At 36.4% G+C, this 22,125-nt stretch overlaps 2 protein-coding genes across 3 annotated transcripts; both read right to left on the bottom strand.

Moving 5' to 3' along the window:
* Positions 1-4,812: 4,812 nt before the first annotated feature.
* On the bottom strand, positions 4,813-17,322 carry LOC136226953 (chlorophyll(ide) b reductase NOL, chloroplastic). 2 transcript variants are annotated; one of them, XM_066015662.1, is made up of 13 exons: positions 16,999-17,322; positions 16,419-16,487; positions 9,396-9,457; positions 9,223-9,309; positions 8,886-8,953; positions 8,739-8,787; positions 8,585-8,670; positions 8,227-8,284; positions 7,128-7,178; positions 5,515-5,565; positions 5,388-5,429; positions 5,139-5,249; positions 4,813-5,048 (listed from the first exon to the last, which is right to left on the bottom strand). In XM_066015662.1, the coding sequence occupies exons 1-13, from the start codon at positions 17,243-17,245 to the stop codon at positions 5,001-5,003; spliced, it is 1,029 nt and encodes a 342-aa protein (XP_065871734.1). In that variant the 5' UTR covers positions 17,246-17,322; the 3' UTR covers positions 4,813-5,000. The 2 variants fall into 2 exon arrangements, with proteins under 2 accessions (XP_065871734.1, XP_065871736.1); XM_066015664.1 differs by having other exon boundaries at positions 9,402-9,457.
* LOC136226125 (uncharacterized) lies at positions 11,192-14,323 on the bottom strand. The gene is made up of 4 exons (XM_066014455.1): positions 14,026-14,323; positions 13,047-13,246; positions 12,777-12,956; positions 11,192-12,693 (listed from the first exon to the last, which is right to left on the bottom strand). Exons 1-4 carry the CDS (start codon positions 14,321-14,323, stop codon positions 12,004-12,006), a joined length of 1,368 nt encoding a protein of 455 aa, XP_065870527.1. The 3' UTR covers positions 11,192-12,003.
* Positions 17,323-22,125: the final 4,803 nt, after the last annotated feature.

Below are 22,125 nucleotides of genomic sequence, written 5' to 3'. Positions count from 1 at the left end.
TTGTAGCAACATTCAAATTTTTTTTTATTCATCAAAAAATCAATCCTGGACTTGCACACAAGCGTTTCAAACAAAAAAATGACGTCAGGTTTGTGAGCTTGAACCAGCTCACAGAAAACCGAAACTGCCTTGGCACTTCCCAGTCCCCGGCAGTTCCAAATCCGTTGTCGACGATGTGGGGGTTCTCCTTTTTAGGCTCCACATCTCACAAAATCTTCATGAATCTCACCTTCTGCATCACTTCCATATCTACTGCATTTATATCCTCTTCTCCTTTTTACCACTTTCAGATTACCAATTAATTGTGTTCTTTTGTCTAATCTTTATTTAATTTCCAATCTGTCCCACAACCCATTAATTCCAATTTAATACTTGCAGATGACAAAAAAACTCAAAATAATTTAATATTATTATTCTCTGTTCAGACTTCACCAATGGGGTTATAAACTCGTACCCAATCACCTCAAAGCTTTTCAAAATCTCATTCTTTTAAAATTACACAAACTCAACCCATAAAAATCAAGTCTTTCCATATAAAACAACCCACAAACCAGAAAAGATCAGAGGTGAAGTTGTTTTTTGGTTATGGAGAAGGTAACAATTACAACATTAGCATCAAGGAGGTCAAAAAGGCAATACCCAACAGCTAAACCAACGCAAGTTTGCAGAGAAATAGGAAAGTAAAGTTGGAAACTTTATTTGATGAAGAAAGAGAGTTTTCAAGAGGGTTTTTTCCTGTTGTAAACAGATACCAGAAACAAGGCGGCGAAGGACTGACGGCGGCGAACAGCGGCAATAAAAACGGCCAAAAAAAACCGATCGGACACTAAAGCCAGACGGCGACGGCGATCGATCTTGAACCAGACGGCGGCGGATCTCGACCAGATGACGATCGACCTAAAACCAGACGGTAGAAGGATATTTTATAAAAGCCGAAAAAAACTCTCAAGAGGAGTAAACGCTCTCAACAGGAGCAAAAAAAAAAAAAGAAAAACACGAACTAGACATCGGTAAGAGACCCGATCTACACAGACGGCGGCAGCGAGGGTTGGCTAGAAAACCTAGCAGAAGAAAACTCCATCGCCGATGTAACGGTGTATTAAGCCTTTTCCTTAATATAATACTTATGTTATAGAGATAATTAAAATTAATTAACTCATTTTTTTTTCTCTTAGGATGCGAACTCATTCAAAAAAAAGCCTCTAAATAGTATAGATTTGTATTCTATTTTTAGATTAAAAGGAAAAAAATTATTTTTTCAGAATAATTTCTTGAAACAAAACGTATATATTTCCTTAATGTACAAAACGTATATATTTTAGAATAAATGGAGTTTTGAGAGAAAGGAATGAGAAAAGGACAAAAGAATGTGTAGTCACGAGTGGACAGGACAACTTGGAAATGTCAGCATACAGTATTATTGTTACTATCTTCTCAACTCTGTTACCAAAAAACCATCACGGACCGATATTTCAATTTTTTTATGGAACGCTTTGATTTTTGGTTGGGATAAATTACAAATAATATAGTTAGGCCCCGTTTTTTATCACTTAATTTCAATAACAATCAGTTCAGTTCAATTCAGTTGAGTAGCAATCAGTTCAGTTTAGTTCAGTTCAGCATTCAGTTTTAATATTTATTTTCAGCATCCAATTTCAGAATTCAGTTTCAGTATTCAGTAATTTATCATTATTTATTATATTATAATTATTTATATATAATTTATTATAATAATTATTATTATTTATCTATAATTTATCATTATTTATTATTATTATTATTATTTATAATTTATCATTATCTATAAATTAGATAAAAGTTAAGAAATAATAGTTTATTAAAGTATATATCGTTTAATAAAAAAATTAAAACTAAAGTATGCATCCATATTTAAAAATTAGGAATTGCATCCATATTATGAATTATTTCTCAAATTTATCGAATTTATCAATGTTAGGGATAAAATTGCACCATTTTAGACGTTAGAGGTAAAATTACTCCTGACCCAAAACGTTATTTTTGCACTTTAACCCTTAATTAGAATAAAAAGTTAAGAGTTTGTATTCATATGAAGATTTGTATTTAATTTCATAGGCTTTAAATTATATGTAAATTTGTATTTGTATGTAATTTGTATTTTTAATTTAAATTAGACTCATTTTTATTTAATTTCATAGGCTTTTATCGAGCCAAGATTTTATCAACCCGAGCTTTTATTTGATATTCAATTTAGTTTTATCTTTAATAATATATTTATTTATTACTGATATTATTAAACTTATTAGAACCATTATTATTATTATAAGTTTATTAATGTCCAATATTATCATTAAAATTATTTTAAAGTCTAATATCATCATTATTGTTAAGTTCGGTAGCATTCAGTTAAGTTCAGTAGCATTCAGTTAAATTCAGTTCAATTCAGTATTCAGTAGCATTCAGTTCAATTCAGTTCAGTTCAGTAGCATTCAGTTCAGTTTTTTTCAGCGATAAAAAACAGAGCCTTATTCAGATGTAACTGATATTCTTTATGTACAAAATTCATTTTAAATACAAAACATACTAATTTTAAATTTAACTGTCTATCAAACTGCGTAATTTTAACAAAAGATAAAAAAAAAAATAATGTACAATTTCATATTCTAAATACTTCTTAACCTTTCTCTATCATTTTGATCGGATAATACGATTTGAATAAAAAAAAACTCATTTTTCTTTAACGATATTTATTAGAAATATTAAGCTTAAAATTTTCGAGTTTATGAGCTTCTTGAACTGGAATTTTTGTATTTCAAACGAAACACTAATTCTTTTTATAAAAGTATTGAAATTGAAAATGCTTTTGTTACACATTTATTTAATCTAAAGTTTGTACATCGATTGAATTTTAATACAGAAAGAATTTGAGATTGTTTGGCTTATTCGTGTTTATAGTGGTTAGTATTTTTGGAACGTTGAAAGAATAATGTTTTAGAAATTTTTGTTTCAATTTTTTTAGTTTTTTAAATAATTCGAATCTTTGACATTTAAAAAATGGTGGTGTGTTCAAGTGATTTTTATAGGACTTTTTACATAAATATCATAATTATAAATTTACAATTAAATCATATTATCAGACTTAATTCTTAATATGTCACTATTTTATATATCATAAATAAATAAAGTATGATTTTACACCCTAATTAAAAAAAATTATACTCTAATTCATAAATCATAAACCCTAAAAAATATATCATAAACTTTTAATTTATAAATTTCATCTTTAAAATATATTAAAAATACTGATTTTTTTTAAAAAAATTAAAAATAAAAATAAAAAACACTGATTTTCTATTGAGACACCTCCTACTAAACACCAATCGACATTATACTTCAGTAGTTTTTAATTTTAACCAAATAAATTTTATCAGTCATTGTTAAAATGTTTATTAGAATTATGTAATGGAGATTAAAATCATTATGAGGTTTAAATTTCACCTGATCAGTTGGTCAGTCACGCTTAAATATAGACTTATTAAAATCATTCGAAGATTTAAATTTAATCAACCTAAATTCAACAATGACTGACCAAATTTGATCGATATCTATAATCGAAATTAAAATCATCCTAAAATTTAAATTTAATAAGTCTAAATTTAACAATGACTAATCTGGTGTACAATTTAATCGTATGCAAGAACTACTCTCTCTTCCTTTAAATCAACCATCTTCCTACATATCTAGTGTCAAAATGTCTTTGCACAGTTGAAAGATCAATCAGTTACAACATATGTGCTCATGGCAGTCACCGAACCGGTTTGTTATTCTTCTTTATATTTTTTTTCTTATCTTGTAACTTTATTTTTAATTTTTTTTATACAAAAATAAGAAAAGAACATGGAATTCATTTTTTTTATTATTTACTGTTTTACCTTGCTGAATTTTATTTATTATTTATTATTCACTTTTGTTGCTTGTTGATAACAAAAAGAGTAAATATCGGCAAAAAAAAAATATCTGAATGATTCTTCCTACAAACTTGTATAGATAAAAAGGTTAAAAGTTTAATATTTAATCATGATTAAAAGATATTATAAAATTAATATTTTTGTTAGTTTCATTTAACCTTATAACATAATAAAATATTAATAATATCAGTAAAAATTATACTAATAATTATAATAATATTCTTTAATACTAAAAAATAAATTAAAATGTCAACATAGTAATAAATTCATAGTATAAAAACTAAAATGACCCTAGAATATTAGGAAGATTGCAAATAGAAATTAAGAAATAAAAACCAACAAAATTAGAAAGCATAGAAAGTAAAGAATACATATAGTCTACTGCCAAAATTTTCCATTCAAATTCAATTCCTATTTATATAATTAATATTAACTAACTCTTGATTTCAGATTTCCATAAAAAAAATCAAAATTTTCCATTCAAACTTAATTTCCATTAAACTTTGTCAGAGATTAATATAAGATCTATTACTGAACCTTAACTATCAGCTTGAACTTTTAGTTAAATTTCCATAACATAGTTTCAGGTCCTCTTAGACCATATGATCGAGATTTGAATCCTGACAATCTCGTTAATGACCGGCCTACTTTGTAGAGTCTAGTTGAAGAGTGTTGACTCCGCCAGTCTTGTCTGGTTCTCACAACCTTGCTCAAACTATAGGTGGATTATTTAGGGGCTTTCTTGTATTGCTGGACTTGCTTATTGTTTGTTTCATTGCTTACTTAATGGTCTTTTTCATAAACTTGATGTCAGGATGCCTTCATACATGCTGATTTACATGAACTAACCACTGAGGTGTATGCCTCAAAGAGAATAATAGTACACGAACTAAATAAATAAAAAAGGGCTTTTATATGAGTTGATACAATCTCCTCATGATTGGTTTTGGAGATTTAGTGAAGTTGTTATTGATTTTGGTTTGTGAAAAAAGTACATGTGAACCATATTTGGAGCAAAACTAGTTCAAATCAAACATATTCCACCATAGTTTTTCAGTCTTCAAACACGTACCTATTTCTTCTCGCACCAAAAGCTAGTCTCTGCAAAAAGAGGAGACAAACATGCCCAAAACAAAATGGTTAACACAAATCCTATAAATGAATTCTCAAGCCAATCAAATTTCACTCAACTGAAAATATCTGTGAGTAGGCTTTTATCCCCGTGAGAAAACGAATATAAGTTGGTCTCCTTGATCCATTAGCAGGGATGGATCTGATATTCGGAACAAGGTATTCTGCAACCTGTGCCAAGAAAAGGAAAAAGATAAAGATAAAATATTCAGTCAAGTCTAATTGCAACTATCCTCATATTGCATTTTACACGTACAAAAAATGCATGTCTTTCAACACAAAACTGAATGCGAATGAATAAAGTCTTACCACTTCAGCTGGTTCTGCCAAAACATTAATGAAAAATTTGGCCTGCAATAAATATATATACAAGTTTTCAACCACAAACTTGCATAATAAAGATTTCAACTAGTAGTTGATCTTTATGATAGTTAACCTGCTTTGTAGTAGCTCCGGACATGAGAAGATCAGTTGTGACCATTCCTGGCTGCAGACCAAGGAAGAGAGAGAAAGAAAGAAGAATAGCACATGAGTAAAAAAGAAGTGAAAAAGAAAAGTTATTTAGATTAATGAGAAAACATATCATATGAACATTGAATGCTTTTGCTTTTGCTTTAATTTCCAATTCTAAACTGGCATCTTTCAAATTCTTCCCTGTTTTCCCCTACTCAAGTTATTTGCAACTTCATATGGTAATATTGAGTTTTGCATAAAATTTCACAGCAAATGTATTTTACTATCATGATACGATGATTCCAAACGTCCACAACCATGCAGGAAAAGCATGTAAACCAAAAGACCACCCTTTAAATAATCAATTCCTTGGTTGTTGTTGGCTAGAATTTCCATCTCTTGACCACCTATTGCAACTAGACCAGAAAGATAAATATAGTAATCAGTATTGAATTAATATTCTTTTCAGTCTATGATTTCCTTCAATGGTTGAACTTTGTTCACTGTTAATGCAGTCATTCTTGATTGTCTAAGGAAAGGTCAAACCTACCATGGAACCAATTGAACCAAAAGCTTAAGTTGATAGTCAACGCCTAAGAATGGTTTTTATTATTATCTTTGACAATAAACAAGAGTTAAGAAAAAGAGGAAATTAAGAAAAAGAATACCATACAAGCCCTTAAGTACACTATATACTCCCAGTATTGGTGAACCAAACAAGAATTATGAAGAAACAAGCAACAAATTTTCCAAATCAACTTGAAGGTTCTTGTAAGCATCTATTTAAATTAAACCCAACAAAAATCTCATAATTGGAATGGTACAGGGAAAATTCAAAGGTAACCTGCATGTGATACGAATGGTCTCTATACATAGTTGTCAACTCGTCAGTTTTCTTATTCTTACTTAATTCTGTTCTTTTGACCCAAAAACCAAAAAACACCCATCTTGGTAATTTTCCTGAGATTGACAAATGGATACACAGCAATTAAACCTAAAAGCAAATACTGACTATTGCATGTAACTCAAGGGATGATTTAGGCTTTTTAAACATCATTTCTGAGTTTGACAAGACTATGAAAATAATAGAATTTTTCAGCTCCAAGTTACTGTAGAGAAACACAAGTTATTTGTGAAAACATTTGAAACGGTCAATAAAAAAACTGTTGAACATTAGAGAACAAGAAACAAGCCGGCAGGACACTTCTTCTGTATGGATATCATTTAGCATGTAAATTTGACCTATCTCCAATGAAATACAATAAGACAAAATTAGATGTACATCCTTGATGGATTAAGTAGAAAGATTAAATAACTATTAGCAGTGTAATACAACATAACAGTTCTTAACTGATGTTTATAACTGAGCCAAATATTCGGATGACAGTATGTAGCATGGAATTATGGACATCAGAGAATATATTAGGAGGAAAAGAGATCTACAAAAACAATCTTGGACTTACAGAAAGATCTTTAAAATATGATCCTACATTTTTACTTTTTTCTCTATTTATTTCTTTACTATTTTTGTAGGTTAGACATGTACTCTATATAGTAAAAATCAATAATTAATTGAAGTAGGCCAGCAATGCATACCGATAAATTATGGGCCACCACATTTTGAACATCTTGCATCTGCAACTCTGCCTGTTCAGGAATAAAAAAGGGTCAAAATCTAAATCACTATTACCTCTTGCAGATACCTCTCTCTTACACTCACCAATTTAGCATTGACAACCAACCTCCTCAATATGTATATATATATACACATATGTTGTCGGATATTAATATGAATTGGGCCTTATCTATCAGCTTAATCTTTTAGTTCAATTAGTTCCATTCCATTACATGGTATCAGAGTCTCAAGGGTTTGATTCCTGACAACCTCATTTGTTGATTTAATTTCAAAACATGTTAAGGTGTCATGTGTTGTACACGCTTCAAGCACAGTTGGCATTCGTGTGTAGGTGTGTGTCAAATATTAATATGAATTGAGTCTTAACTATCAGCTTAATCTTTTAGTTCAATTGGTTCCACGATAGATATATATATATATATATATAGACTATAGTCCCCCAGAAATGCAATTTTAGTACATGCAGGCATTAATTTACTAACTGCAATAGACATGATGTATTTTATTGTCCAGCATACTGCCAGTAAAAGTAATTGGGATTTGGTTCCTTTATTTCTGAACAGTCTCCGCGTAACATTATTCGAGTATATATACCATAGTTTTAACTTTTTATTATGGCAAAGCATGCATATTTATATATCAATAACATGCATGAAAAAAGTATTTGGATACAACCCTTCATCGAGCTTTGTACTCTGAAAGCTCTTGCTGTTTAGAACCAATGTTATGATGTCAAAAAAGAACTAGAAAAAATAATCTACAGAGTGTTGTAATTTCGCCTGATTTTTTCTTTTGCAAAAAAATGAAGGAAATTGGAAATTCTATTGACCACATGAGTGTATAGCATATGGTGATCCGAAGGGTATGTGCACTGCAGTATGCAGAACTAGATGTAGGTGGCATCTGGGCAAATAACAGAAGAGTAATTGAGCATTTTCTCAAACATGAATCAGATGAGGATGCATTAACCCGAAAAAGAACAATAGTTCTGAACTAAGCCTTCTTTTTTCAATTCCATTTAATGATATCACAACATCACAAAACAAGAAGAGAGCGTACCTGTAATGATTTGGTTAAATGCACAACACTGCGTTTGGTAGCTCCATAGGCAGCAAATCTAAGAGGGGGAACAAGTACATATAATCAATGAACAAAATGATGCTAAATTGAAATATAAAACGCGCAAATAAATATTTAACCCAGAGGAAGTAAGCAGAAGGTAGATGAAGGATCAGCCAATCACATTAGGACTCTCTGACTCTTCATCATTATAATAAATGCAAAGATGTTATTATGTTGTCCAAGATTGTAAACACCATTCAAGGTCGAACGAACCTAAAGAGTTAAGGCTGAAGATTTCCTGGACTGAGAATTGCATTGAACAATATAAACTAATGCTCAAGAAAAGTACTGATACCTTGGGGTTGGTCGTCCATCAGAACCAGCTCCATCAATGTTGAATATATGACCGCCTCGAGGTTGGTTCAACATCATTTTAATTGCCTTCAAAGTAATTATACATGAGAACTTTCCAAGAAAGTCCTATTTAGGAATAAAGAAAATCCCTTTACCTCTCGGCAACAAATCATTAAACCAAGTATGTTTGTAGTGACAACTTCACTGCATATAGTTCAATAAATAATTAACTACAAATAGTCAATGCAGAGAGCATAGGTTAAAAAGTAAACAATGAAAAAGAAAAGCCTATAAATGCTTACAGAAGATCTGCATCTGATGCTTCTGCCAAAGGCTTATAGCTGTATGCATTTGATCCTGCATTATTAATCTGCATCATTCTTAACATGAGGTAAGAGAGAAACTATTGACCAAGAATGAGTAAAAAACAAGAATAAATCATTATCTAAAAGGAGGAGGAGGAGAAGAAGGAATCACTACGAATTTGATTAAATTTCTATACTATCACTATTTGTGCATGGAAGAGGATGTATCCAATAAGCAATTGCTTATATCAAGAGTAGATGAATAGCTGTACAACATAACAATAAAAAAACATATAGATATTGAACGAAGAGATAAAACATCTGATTTAAGTACCCATATATCAATGTATTTGAGGTTTTCTTGAGCAAATTGGACTAAGTTTTTCACGTCCTCTCCTTCCCTTACATCACATTTTGTACCCTGTCAAAGAGGAAACAAAGGAACAATAACCACTGGTGTGGAAAGAGGAAAAAAATAATAAAAAGGTCATTAAGTCATGGAGGTACCCACACATGGTGGTCTCCAAATTCTTCTTTCAGACTTTGAACAGCAGATTCCACCCTTTCAGCTGTCAAAAACTTCAGTAAGCAACAATCCATACTAACCATTTGCTACATTATGTAGATTTATTCTATATGCAAAGCACATAGAAAGAGAAATTATGAGAGAATTCAGAAGTACAGAAGACAAAGAAGCGAAATAAAATTTTTTTTTTTGAAGGACTTGGAGACTAGAAAACATCATTTTGCTACTCTAGTTTGATTGCCTTAACTTTTGTAATTCAAGGAGAATGCAGAAAATATGTTGTGGGTTATTGATGAAAAAGGCTCGAGTATATATATAGGTATAGAGGTTCTACACTAGGAAAGATTACATAAATTATTCCTAAGATTAAGCCTAACATACAGCTATTTACATCTGTAACAACTTGCATTTTTTAGTTGCTCACTACTTTCAGTACTTCATAATTATAATGCATACAGAATTATCAAAGGGACAATATATCCTGTCTTAGCAAGGATGCTGTAGTTCAATAGAGAAGAGCCTGGCTCTAGGCCTTGGAGGGTGTATGAAAGGAGGAAGTTGAGAAGTGTAGGTGTAGTGTAGGACAGGTCGTATTGTGTGTGTGTTTTGTCTTTAGTAGGGTCACTAAATAAGGGTGGGAGGGTTGTTGGTACGGTCAGTGATGATCCGTGAAACCAAACCGGGCCGAATCATAAACACGGGCCCAACCTATACTTAGGCTCATGGTTCAAGATCAAACGGGCTCCGAATAAAGGAAGCGGGTAAAACGAGTAACCGCTCCGAAATCCTAAACGGAGCATTAAACCTCCCACTCAAAACAAACGAGACCACGTTTGTAGCCACGTAAGGGACGTGGCCTGGAAAGAGTAACCGCCCGGCGGTTACCTGGGAACACTTATAAAAAGGACATAGAAGCAAATGGGAAGGTACATTTTTCACATCTTTTCCCCACAATACCAGTATCAATTTACCAACCTTCCCATAAAACTGACTTGATCGTCGGAGAGTTTTCCCGGAGATCCTGTCTCCGGTTCTGTTTTGCAGGTAACCGCGGCGAAGATCATCAAATCGAATCTAGCAAGTTATCATTGGTGCGGTGAGCGTGGACCTTTTTTACCAACATTTGGTTAAAGGTACCCTAAGAACAAGTCACTATAATGACGGCGTGGCCATTCGCAACATGGGGGATCGATATAGTGGGCCCGTTCCCAGAAACGACAAAGAAAAGGAAGTACTTGATAGTCGCAGTCGACCACTTCAACAAATGGGTAGAAGCGGAGGCAGTAACCGCTCAAACACCTGAGCGAATGATCGAGTTCTTACGAGAGAACATTATCATGCGGTTTGGAATCCCACAAACGCTTATAACTGATAATGGCACCCAGTTCAACTGTGTAAAATTCAAAGCATATTGCGAAAGCATGGGGATCAGAAATCATTTTTCTTCTATAAATCATCCCCAATCGAATGGTATGACAGAGGTTACCAACAGGGCCATGATTCAGGGAATCAAGAAGCGGCTAGGCGATAAAAAAACATGTTGGGCGGATGAGATACCTCATATGCTATGGGCATACAGAACTTCTGTAAAGGCAGCAACAGACGAAACACCTTTCTCGCTGGTTTATGGAGCTGAAGCAGTCCTGCCTGTTGAAATCAAGTCGCCTACGGATCGGATAATTTATTATTGTGACACCCAAAATCCTATCAACATTAGAGATGCATTGGATTTTGTAGAAGAACGAAGAGAAAAAGCTTACATGCAAATGGCAGTATACCGCAATAGAATCAAGAAGTATCATGACAGAAGGGTGCGAAAGGTGATAATCAACGAGAGCGACTTGGTCTTGAAAAAAGCGGATAAAATACAATCCAGAGAAGGCAAAGGCAAATTAGGCGTCAACTGGCTCGGGCCTTACAGGGTATCCAAGAAGCTGGGACCATCGACTTTTGAACTACAAGAAATGAGCGGAAAAAAGCTCCCGCGCACCTGGAATCTAGAGAATCTACGCCTATATAAACAGGCCGAGTAGTTCAGGGAAATGACGAGTACTCTTTTTCCTTTTATGAGTTTTTCCCACTGGGTTTTCTGATAAAAGGTTTTAATGAGGCTTTGATCCCGCACAGTTTGTATACCCATGTAACAAGAAGTCTTTTTTCTTTATCAATAAAGATATTCAATTGTTGCATCATTCGCAAAACCTTATGTTTAATCTTAAACACACATAAATGTGTTGCCTATTAAAGAAAGGCGGATGCATGATTACGCATCATTCGCAAAACCTTATGATTAACCTTATGATTATTTTTGAAAGAAAAATTATAAGGCATAAAATTAAGCGAAGCGAATAAACGAGTACTCAAAAAATTGCGAAAAGGGTCTGGCCACCCTAATGAAAACAAAACTAACTACGAAAAATTACAAGTATGAAGTCGGCAAGGGGCAAGGGTCACATACGAAAATAACCGGCATTAAAGCGACGAAGGATAAAACAACAATTGCACATATATGAAAAGCGGCGGCAAGGTCGCTCGGTTGATATATATACTGGCAGTTTGTTACATACAACAGTTCGGATATAAATAAAATTATACTACAGTTTCTTCTCCTTCGCCTCTATTGCCCCCTTCGCCTTCAGCGGCTCCTTCATCTTCTCCTGTGGGATGATCTGCTTCAAGCGAATCCCCAACAATCAAATCAGTAACCGCATCAGAGCGAGAAACATCTTGTTCAACGTGGGAAACATCTTGTGGTGCCCCTCCTTCTATGTTCTGATTTGGGATCTCACAGCTAATTGGAGAATCATGAAAACTCTGCCAATCCAGGAGAAGTACCTCATCCATATCAGCATCCTCGGCCTCCAACTTGTCCCATTTCTCAGCTAAATCCTTTTCAGGAATTGGAACCTTGGGGCGATTAAGTACATGATCTGGATGTCCATGCTCATAAGCCGCATGAATCCGCTCTCCATACCAATAGATGCGAGCACCATCTTCAGCTGTGATCTCCTCGGCCCTCCTCTTTTGCATCTCCAAGGCTTCCTTGGACGAATTCAGATCATCAATGACTTTCTGAAGCTCATCGGACTTAGCCTGAAGGGATTTGAGAGCTTCCTCCTTCTCGCTCATAGCCTTCTGACAAGCACCTTCAAGGACCTTTACTTTGCCTTGGACATCATCAAAAAGCGACTTCTGAGTCGCCAATTCAGTACCAAGGCTTTCCAACTCTCTAGCTCGTTCAGCATCCCTGCAGAGAGCACCCTCCGCGAAATTGATAATCTACATATAAGACGATACGCGAATAAAAAGAGCGAATAAAGACATGCGTTTGAAGGATAGAACATAAGTGGAAAGCAATATACCTCTATAGCTCGCTTCTCAATCCCCTCCATGGCAGTCGGAAGCGGCACCTGTTCGCGCACACGAGAAGCGGAGGGAAGTCGCCCAAGGACATTGCATATGGAAGAAACAATGTCCCTACAGGAAAAGCTCACGGCTTTACCAAAGGTTCTGGTCCACCATCCGCTGATATCAGGAATCGGCTATGGATACACAAGGAGAAGGGTCAGGAGAACAGCGAAAACTGACAAGAGAAAATAAATAACGCAAGAAGAGCGAATAAATTATGATACCTCATGAAATGGGGGACCGCCCTTGGCTTTGGATGGAGTGGACGTAGATGTACCACCGACAGTCAAGGATACGGAGGTATTCTTCTTCCTAGGGCGAGAAGACTCCACATCCACATTACTCTTCCGCTTCCTATTTAAGGGAAGCTCTTCAGAAACAGAAGCGGGGCCCTGTGAAACGGAAGCAATTGGGGGGAAGCCGCCTCAACAGAAGGAGTCGCCCCCACAGGAGAACTCGCCCCTGCAACAGAAGTTATTCCCGCCATCCGCTTCTTCCTTCTCGCCAGGGCTTTCGCTTCCCGATCTGCAGCGAGTTGAGATAAAGGATCACCCCTGCAAAGGGTTAAAAGAAATCATCAACTTGGAAATAAGTTAATAGTACCTTGTACAAAAACGCGATAAGGGATATAGACAACACGATCTCCCTCGCGGTAGGCAATCGCTACTCGGCTTCTTAGCATATGGAATGCCTGATCATATGTCCATACAAAAGGAGGAGTGCTCTTCAAGAACTTTATAATATCGGATTCGTCCTTGCTGGGGTAACCAAAGTTCAAACTCTTTACATTGGGTCGGCCCCAGCAGCGAAGAAAGTTTGGATTCCCTTCATGGAACTTAATGAAGAAATAGGACTTATCCCACTCGCGGATTTTGTTCGACTTCTCATCAAAGCCGTAGTAACCGCTCTGTCGGATGAAAGTAAAGTACTCCCCCGAACTCTTGAAATGATGAAGCTTAGAGAAAATCTTGAGCGAGAGGGGAACCTCCAGACAATCCGCCAAAAATTTATCCAAGGTTAAGTCGGCCCATCCGTTGGGATGCAGTTGTCCGGGTGCGATTCCATAACCACCAAGGATGGAAGCAATCTCATCCGCCAGCGGATACGTGAAACCGCAGATAATCTGGGCGACAAAAATGATGAAATACCCCTTTGGGTAGTCGCCCGGCCCTCTATTCTCCCCGAGAATGATGGTTTCCAGACCTTGGAGCCAAGGATACTGCTCCCGCAAGTCATCAATCGTCTCGCGGCAAACTAGGCTTCCCAACCTGTCCTTTTTTGGTAATAAACGGGGAGTTGGGACAGGTGGTGGAATCAACTTCTTAGGGTCAAAACCTAGACCCTCATCAGTTGTATTCGCCAGATGGAGAAAATCGGCGGGATGGGAATCAGACCAAGGAGAGCTGGTTGAAACTTCATCAACCATCTCATCAACCTCATGAGACACCTTGCGAACGTAATTTTCGTCGAACGGTGCGAAATCGAGGTCAGGGTTCGACATATTAACGAAGAAAGACGAGCAGAAATAAGAAAAGGGTCGAACGAGTTACAAGTTGCGGAAAGGAACACTTACATGTGAAAGAGAACACAGAGAAGAACGAACGCTAAAGGGTTGACGCCGGAGACGAAATGAAGGAGAACGAAAGAACCACTTTCGAATTTTGAATATCCAGACGAAGACAAAGAGTCCCCTATAACATATGAAAAGACCCTAAAGGGCTCTTGCCAAACTAAGGGGGAGGCATGTGATGATCCGTGAAACCAAACCGGGCCGAATCATAAACACGGGCCCAACCTATACTTAGGCCCATGGTTCAAGATCAAACGGGCTCCGAATAAAGGAAGCGGGTAAAACGAGTAACCGCTCCGAAATCCTAAACGGAGCATTAAACCTCCCACTCAAAACAAACGAGACCACGTTTGTAGCCACGTAAGGGACGTGGCCTGGAAAGAGTAACCGCCCCCGGCAGTTACCTAGGAACACTTATAAAAAGGACATAGAAGCAAATGGGAAGGTACATTTTTCACATCTTTTCCCCACAATACCAGTATCAATTTACCAACCTTCCCATAAAACTGACTTGATCGTCGGAGAGTTTTCCCGAAGATCCTGTCTCCGGTTCTGTTTTGCAGGTAACCGCGGCGAAGATCATCAAATCGAATCTAGCAAGTTATCAGTCAGGTATGTGTTTTGCTAATTTGGGGCCTGCTACGTGTTGGTAGAGGCCTGAGGCTGTGTCCGTGCGAGTGGGTTATTCCTCTACTGTAATCACTTACTCTTATCATCTTGTCACTGTTCTATTGCTAATATACATCAGTTATTACTTCATTCCTAAGGATCATTCTCTTCTCTTCTTCTACTCTATTTATATTCATTTCATCTAGTTCTTCCTATCCTATCATTTTGGTCCCCAAACTAGTTGGGATGGGCATTGATGTGATGTGATGTGAGATGTGTGTTAGAGATAATAGAACTATTTCTAGTATCCCTTATTTTGCTACATAAGGTATCATTCCATCTTCCAACCCATAAACTTCATTCTTTGCCAAGCCTATCTCTATAAGTATATCTGCACTTTAAAATCCTCATTTTTGTCAAACTGTTCTTTCTATGTGCATTTTCATCACCACCCACACAGTTTCTGCCATATATTATCCTTCATCGGATATGGTGTTATAGAATTTCAGCTTCAGCAATTAACTTTGCAATCACATATAACTTTTGTAGCATTTCTCTTGTGCCTCATTCTAATTCAACACCATAATCAACATTCTCCTAAATTCTCGATTTAATTTGCATGCTAACCCCATTCCAGTTACCCTTTCACTCAACTCGCTTTACGTATACTCCCTCCCACTTCATTTCAAACCCATACCCATTGACACTCAGCGAAAAGCCTCTAACCTAATAATAATAGCTTACTGACTCTTACTTTTAGATATATAAATCTAAATAATATCTGTTGCTCCTCACAGTTCCATACCTTGAAAATGTTCAAAATCATTGAAAACATTAATTAGAAATACTAAGAAAGCTATGAGAGAGTAATTATGAAGAAGCCTTATTCTCCACGGTTCCCACAGACTAGAAACTTGAATATCCTATCCTCCTATTTAACCTATATAATGATTTGATCAATCTACTCAACTAAGCTAAAAGTGTGAATCTAGAAAACTGAAATAACATTAATTAGGCACACACATTTTTTAAATTTAAACCCAATAAACTTGAGTGTATCAAGTTAAATGGAAACGAAATACAGGCGTCCAAGGATTGCACTTTATATAGAGTTCCCTAACCAATAACCATAAAGCTATCCACACGTATTAAACCATCGATGCCCACATACACACATAGAAAGCGTAACAAGTTGTACAGATACTCTTACGCATCATACCACATTCACTGCGAACAGATCTTTTCTGTTCATATTGTACATGGAAAGTGACATTCTCATACTTACCAAAACAAAATATAGAAATACTGAAAAAAAAATGATGCTGCTTTTTTTCAAAAAAAAAAACAAAAAAGAGAGAGAGAGAGAGGTGCTGCTTTTTATACAAAATCATAAATCCACAATAATCAAGAAACTTACATGATCTCGAGCAAATTATAACATTGTCACCTGCCTTTAGAAACTCTTTAGCTAGTGCATACCCTATTCCTGAATTACAAAAAAATTAATTTTTGTCAGCCAACAGCCAACCAATTCAACAAACAAATATATAAAAACAGAAGACATTTTCAACCAGTTCACAGCACATCTCCTAGTGCTGTAAACAACTGATGATTCTGGAAACTTAGTTAACAAACATCAAAAGGGAGCATATCCTCATTTTTTTAGCAGTTATAGCATAAGATTAAGAATGAATCAGACTACTTAATAACATATAACAATAAAAATTAAGTTATCTTCTTCAGTCTTGCTATAACCCTTGTAAGAAACAAAACCTGATCTTCGTTCAAAAATACTCCTATTAAATCTTACCAAACTTCAACAGTGAACAGGGCAGGCCATAAAGCAGTAATAGCCTTCAATACTTTTATCATGATATCTAACTCCATTTAGAAACCATCTATTATTTGTTGCCCAACCCAACATATTGGAAATGAAAGGCATAAAATGAAGCAGCATTAATAATAAGGAAGTCAGAGTGAGCAAAAGAGAAACGGACCCTTGGTTGAGCCAGTGATTAAGACGTTATAAGGAGGAATCATGGGGTCTCTGTCAGCAAAAGACAAAGACTGGGTCTTGGCTAGAGGAGATTTGAAATTTGCAGCAACTGAACAAGTAGTGGTATCCGGTGGGTGGAAGTACTTTTGGCGGGAAGCAACGGTAAAGAAAAGAGGAGGAGGAGGAGGAGGAAGTGGAAGAAAGCGTTGAGTGGACAGAGAAGAAGGAAAGTGAAGACCATTCGACATTGCTGGAATGGAAGGAAGGAACTGTCAATTCCGACGCTATCTCTAAGCTTCTTCTTCTTTCATAATCTCTCTATGTATGTATGTAGATGGGATATATTATATTTTAACCAAATTTTGTCCATACAAATATAATAAACTTGTGTTCAAATTCAATTTTGGAATTAAAATATATACTAAACAAATATATTACTAAGGATAGACAAAATTTAAAATGGTGTAAATTTAAGGGAAGAATTCTGAAATGAGTGAAATCTTGATAATGTATGATTATAATTCCTTTAAAACATGTTAAATTTAATTTTTATCTTTATTATTAAAATACAACAATTAAGGTATAAATGATTAATAAGTTATTTATCCTAATAAATTATATCTTCTACAACAATGGTATTAGAGCCTCTTTGACCGGGTGATAAATGGTTGATTCCTGACAATCTCATTTGTTGATTAAATTGACGTGTTAATATGGTCATGTGTTGTGCACGCTTGTAGTTGGCATTTGTATGTGGGGTGTGTCAGATATTAATATGAATTGGATCTTTAACTATCAGCTTAAACTTGTAGTTCAATTGATTCCATGATAGATTTCAATAAGACTCATTCAACGGGGACGTCGAACCTCTATGTGGAGGAGAGTGTAAGGGGGAATAATCATTGTAAACATACTATATAAGAGGAGTGACATGTCACCTTAAGACTTGTCATTAAGCTTATTTGTGTTCACCATCTCTAACAGGAGAAATTATACTATGTGCCAGACACACCACATCATAGTCTGATGTGGTATGTCTAGCCAATTAAAACAAAACAAGTGTAAAAATGAATAATTAAAAAATTAATTTAAATTTTAGTTTTGGCTTTGGCTTTCTTAAAAAAAGAAAAACATATGTTTTGTTCTAATTTCAATGAGAAATAACTCCTTTATTGGTATAATTCTGAAAAATTCCATAAACTATATTGATTTATAGGTTTATTGATCTGGGTCAATACAATGACTCAGTGAGTCAGCTCCTTCCTTTCTCATCACTCACCCATCTCTTCAACAATTCATTTTCTTTTAACTCCTTCAATTTCGTATGATTGTTGTTACTGGGCTTTTTTTTCTCTGGCCACCAGCATAACCATTAATTATCCAGAATGAGTAGCCATTAAGGAAACAACAACAACAACAAAGCCTTAGTCCCGAAATGATTCAGGGTCGGCTAACATGAACCATCATATAAAACCGTGAAAATCAAGTCGTGTCAGCGACACAAATTCGCTCCCTCCACTCCGTCCTATCCACTACCATATTTTCCTCAATTCCCAGTAAACTCATATCACTCTCGATCACCCTCCTCCAAGTTTGCTTAGGTCTTCCCCTGCCCCTCACCACTACATCCCTTTGCCACTCTTCGGTTCTCCTAACCGGCGCATCTAGCGCTCTACGTCTCACATGGCCAAACCACCTTAGTCGGTTTTCTCTCATTTTATTCTCAATAGATGTGACCCCTACTTTTGTCCTAATTATTTCATTACGCACCCGGTCCTTTCTCGTATGACCACACATCCATCTCAACATACGCATCTCCGCCACCGACATCTTATGGATGTGGCAGTGTTTCACTGCCCAACACTCCGTACCATATAACAATGCTGGTCTAATTGCCGTCCGGTAGAACTTTCCCTTCAATCTATTAGGCATGTCGGGATCACAAAGGAAACTCGTAGCACTCTTCCACTTCGACCAACCAGCTTTAATCCTATGAGCAACATCTCCATCTACTTCTCCATCCGTTTGGATAATAGATCCTAAATACCGGAAGCAATCCGAGGCCTGAACAACTCTCCCATCTAGGGTGATTGTCCCTGCCTCCCTACTCCTATGGCCGCTAAACTTACACTCCAAATATTCTGTCTTACTTCGACTCAACTTAAAGCCTCTAGATTCTAGAGTTTGTCTCCATAGTTCCAACTTCCTCTCCACTCCTTCTTTCGTCTCATCAACCAACACAATATCATCTGCAAACAGCATGCACCATGGTATACCATCTTGAAGTGAACTTGTTAGTTCATCCATAACGATGGCAAAAAGAAATGGGCTTAGTGCGGAACCTTGATGCACTCCAATCGTAATAGGAAACTCTTCAGTCTTCCCAATACTAGTACGTACACTCGTGCATACTCCCTCATACATGTCCTTTATGATGTCAATATATTTCCGCGAAATGCCTTTCCTTATCAAGGCCCACCAAAGTACTTCCCTTGGTACCTTATCATATGCTTTCTCCAAGTCAATGAAAACCATATGCAAGTCTTTCTTCTTATTTCGATAGTGCTCCATTAATTGTCTCATTAGATGGATGGCTTCCATAGTTGATCTTCCCGGCATAAAGCCAAACTGGTTTTCCGAGATCTTCACCGTCCTCCTTAGCCTTTGTTCGATCACTCGCTCCCAAAGTTTCACAGTGTGACTCATTAATTTGATTCCCCGATAGTTGGCACAATCTTGGACATCGCCTTTGTTCTTATACAAAGGGATTAAGATATTTTTCCTCCATTCTGATGGCATCTTATTGTTTCTCCAAATTTTGTTGAAGAACATCGTCAACCATTCGATTCCTCTTTCTCCCAAACATCTCCAAATCTCAATAGGAATGCCATCAGGTCCTACTGCTTTCTTCAATTTCATCTTGCTTAATGCCATTTTGACTTCACCCTTTTGAATTCTCCGCATGCATTCATGATTTATCATATCGTGATGGATACTTATATCTCCAACATCTTGTTGGCGATCTCCATTAAATAAGTAATCAAAATAGGACCTCCATCGTTCCTTGATATCCTTATCTCCAACTAGGACTTTCTGGTCCACATCCTTCACACATTTAACTTTTCCGAGATCTCGCGTCTTCCTATCTCTCATCCGAGCAATTCTATATATGTCTCTTTCCCCTTCTTTCGTATCCAATCTTGTATACAGATCCCGATTCACCTTTGCTCTAGCATCTCGTATGACCTTCTTTACTTCCCTTTTAGCCTCTTTGTATTTTTCGTAGTTCTCGTCACTCCTACATTTCCCCAATAGTTTATAGGATTCTCTCTTACTCTTTACTGCTTGTCTTACTTCTTCTGTCCACCAAGATGTGTCCTTACCCGGTGGCATGCTACCTTTAGATTCCCCTAGAACTTCCTTCGCTACTTCCCTTATACTATGCTCCATCTTATTCCATATCGAATCTATATCTAAATCCATATTGCAAGTCCAAATATCTTTTTTGGTCATCTCCTCCACAAATTTTTGTTGATTCTCCCCTTGCAATTTCCACCACTTAATCTTAGTCTCTACTTGTGGTGTTTGTTTTTTTATACATTTCCTACTTCGAAAATCTAGCACTACTACTCTATGTTGGGTTGTCGTACTCTCACCAGGGATCACCTTACAATCAATATAACTCTTTCTCCAAGCACTCCTTACTAAGAAGAAGTCAATTTGGCTCGCATTACCGCCACTCCGATAAGTCACTAAGTGGGATGTTCTCTTCATAAACCATGTGTTCATGATACTCAAGTCATAGGCTGATGCGAATTCCAAAATATCATTTCCTGCTTCATTCTTATCTCCAAAACCATACCCTCCATGAACACTCTCAAACCCATCTCGCCTAGAACCCACGTGTCCATTGAGATCACCCCCCAGTACCATTTTTTCATCCCTAGGAACCTGTTGCACCACTTCCTCTAAGTCATCCCAAAAAGCTTGTCTTATAGACACATCTAATCCTATTTGTGGCGCATATGCACTAATGACATTCACACCGTCATCCCCTATCACTAGCTTAACACTCATAATTCTATCGCTCTTCCTAGACACCGCTACTACATCATCAATATACTCCCTATCAATAAGAATACCTACTCCATTTCTACCCTTATCCTTTCCTGAGTACCAAAGCTTATAACCCCAAGGAGCTATCTCTCTAGCCTTGGCTCCAACCCACTTGGTTTCTTGTAGGCACAGTATATTTATTCTCCTCATCTTCATAACATCTACAACTTCAGCTAATCTTCCTGTCAAAGAACCTATGTTCCATGTCCCAAAGCGTAACCTACTACCCTTACCCCTACCCCTACCATTACTGTGGACTAGCTTATTTACCCGCAACCCTTGCATATTTGACACCACCCCCGGGTCCTGGGGTGGCGCGCCGCTTCGAGGCGACGACCTACCAACCCTTGCACATTTATCACTACACCCGGGTCTAGGAAGTGCAGCGCGTCGCTGAGTAGGGAACGCCCCAACGATATTTATATTATGGTTCATGTCATAAGATGTGGCTAAGTTTTACGCTAGCCGCCACAAACCTACCGCAACCCTCCTCATTTGTCCGGGCTTGGGACCGGCTGTAAAGGCCACCAAGTGACCCTCACAGGCGGAGTTAGTAGCCATTAAGGAAGTGAGAAAAAAAATCACTTTATTATGCCTAATTAATTGAGACGTTAATCAGAACAAGAATGATATCGATCCCGTTCGCCATTAAAAAGAACATGTCGGTGAGTATCACAATAAAACCATCGTGCCAGCAGAACCTACCGGTGAGTATCATAGTAAAAGAAGAAGGGGCGAAAGAGAGAGATGGGAAAACAGAAACCCACGGCATGAAAAGAAAAAGGGACGAAAGCGGAAGATGAGGAAGCAGAAATCCACTTGCAGATAAGGAAGGAGAAGGGAGGGACTAAAATTTAAATTAATTTTTTTAATTATTCCTTTTTACAACTGTTTTGTTTTAATTGGCCAAGTATACATACCACATCAGACTATGATGTGGTATGCCTAACACATAGTATAATTTCTCCTCTAGTAGTTGCCCTTCTGCTACTAGATGATGAGACCTTATGGA

The sequence above is a fragment of the Euphorbia lathyris genome, chromosome 4, assembly GCF_963576675.1.
Source record: "Euphorbia lathyris chromosome 4, ddEupLath1.1, whole genome shotgun sequence".
Taxonomy (NCBI): domain Eukaryota; kingdom Viridiplantae; phylum Streptophyta; class Magnoliopsida; order Malpighiales; family Euphorbiaceae; genus Euphorbia; species Euphorbia lathyris.
This window is presented reverse-complemented; position numbering and strand designations above follow the sequence as displayed.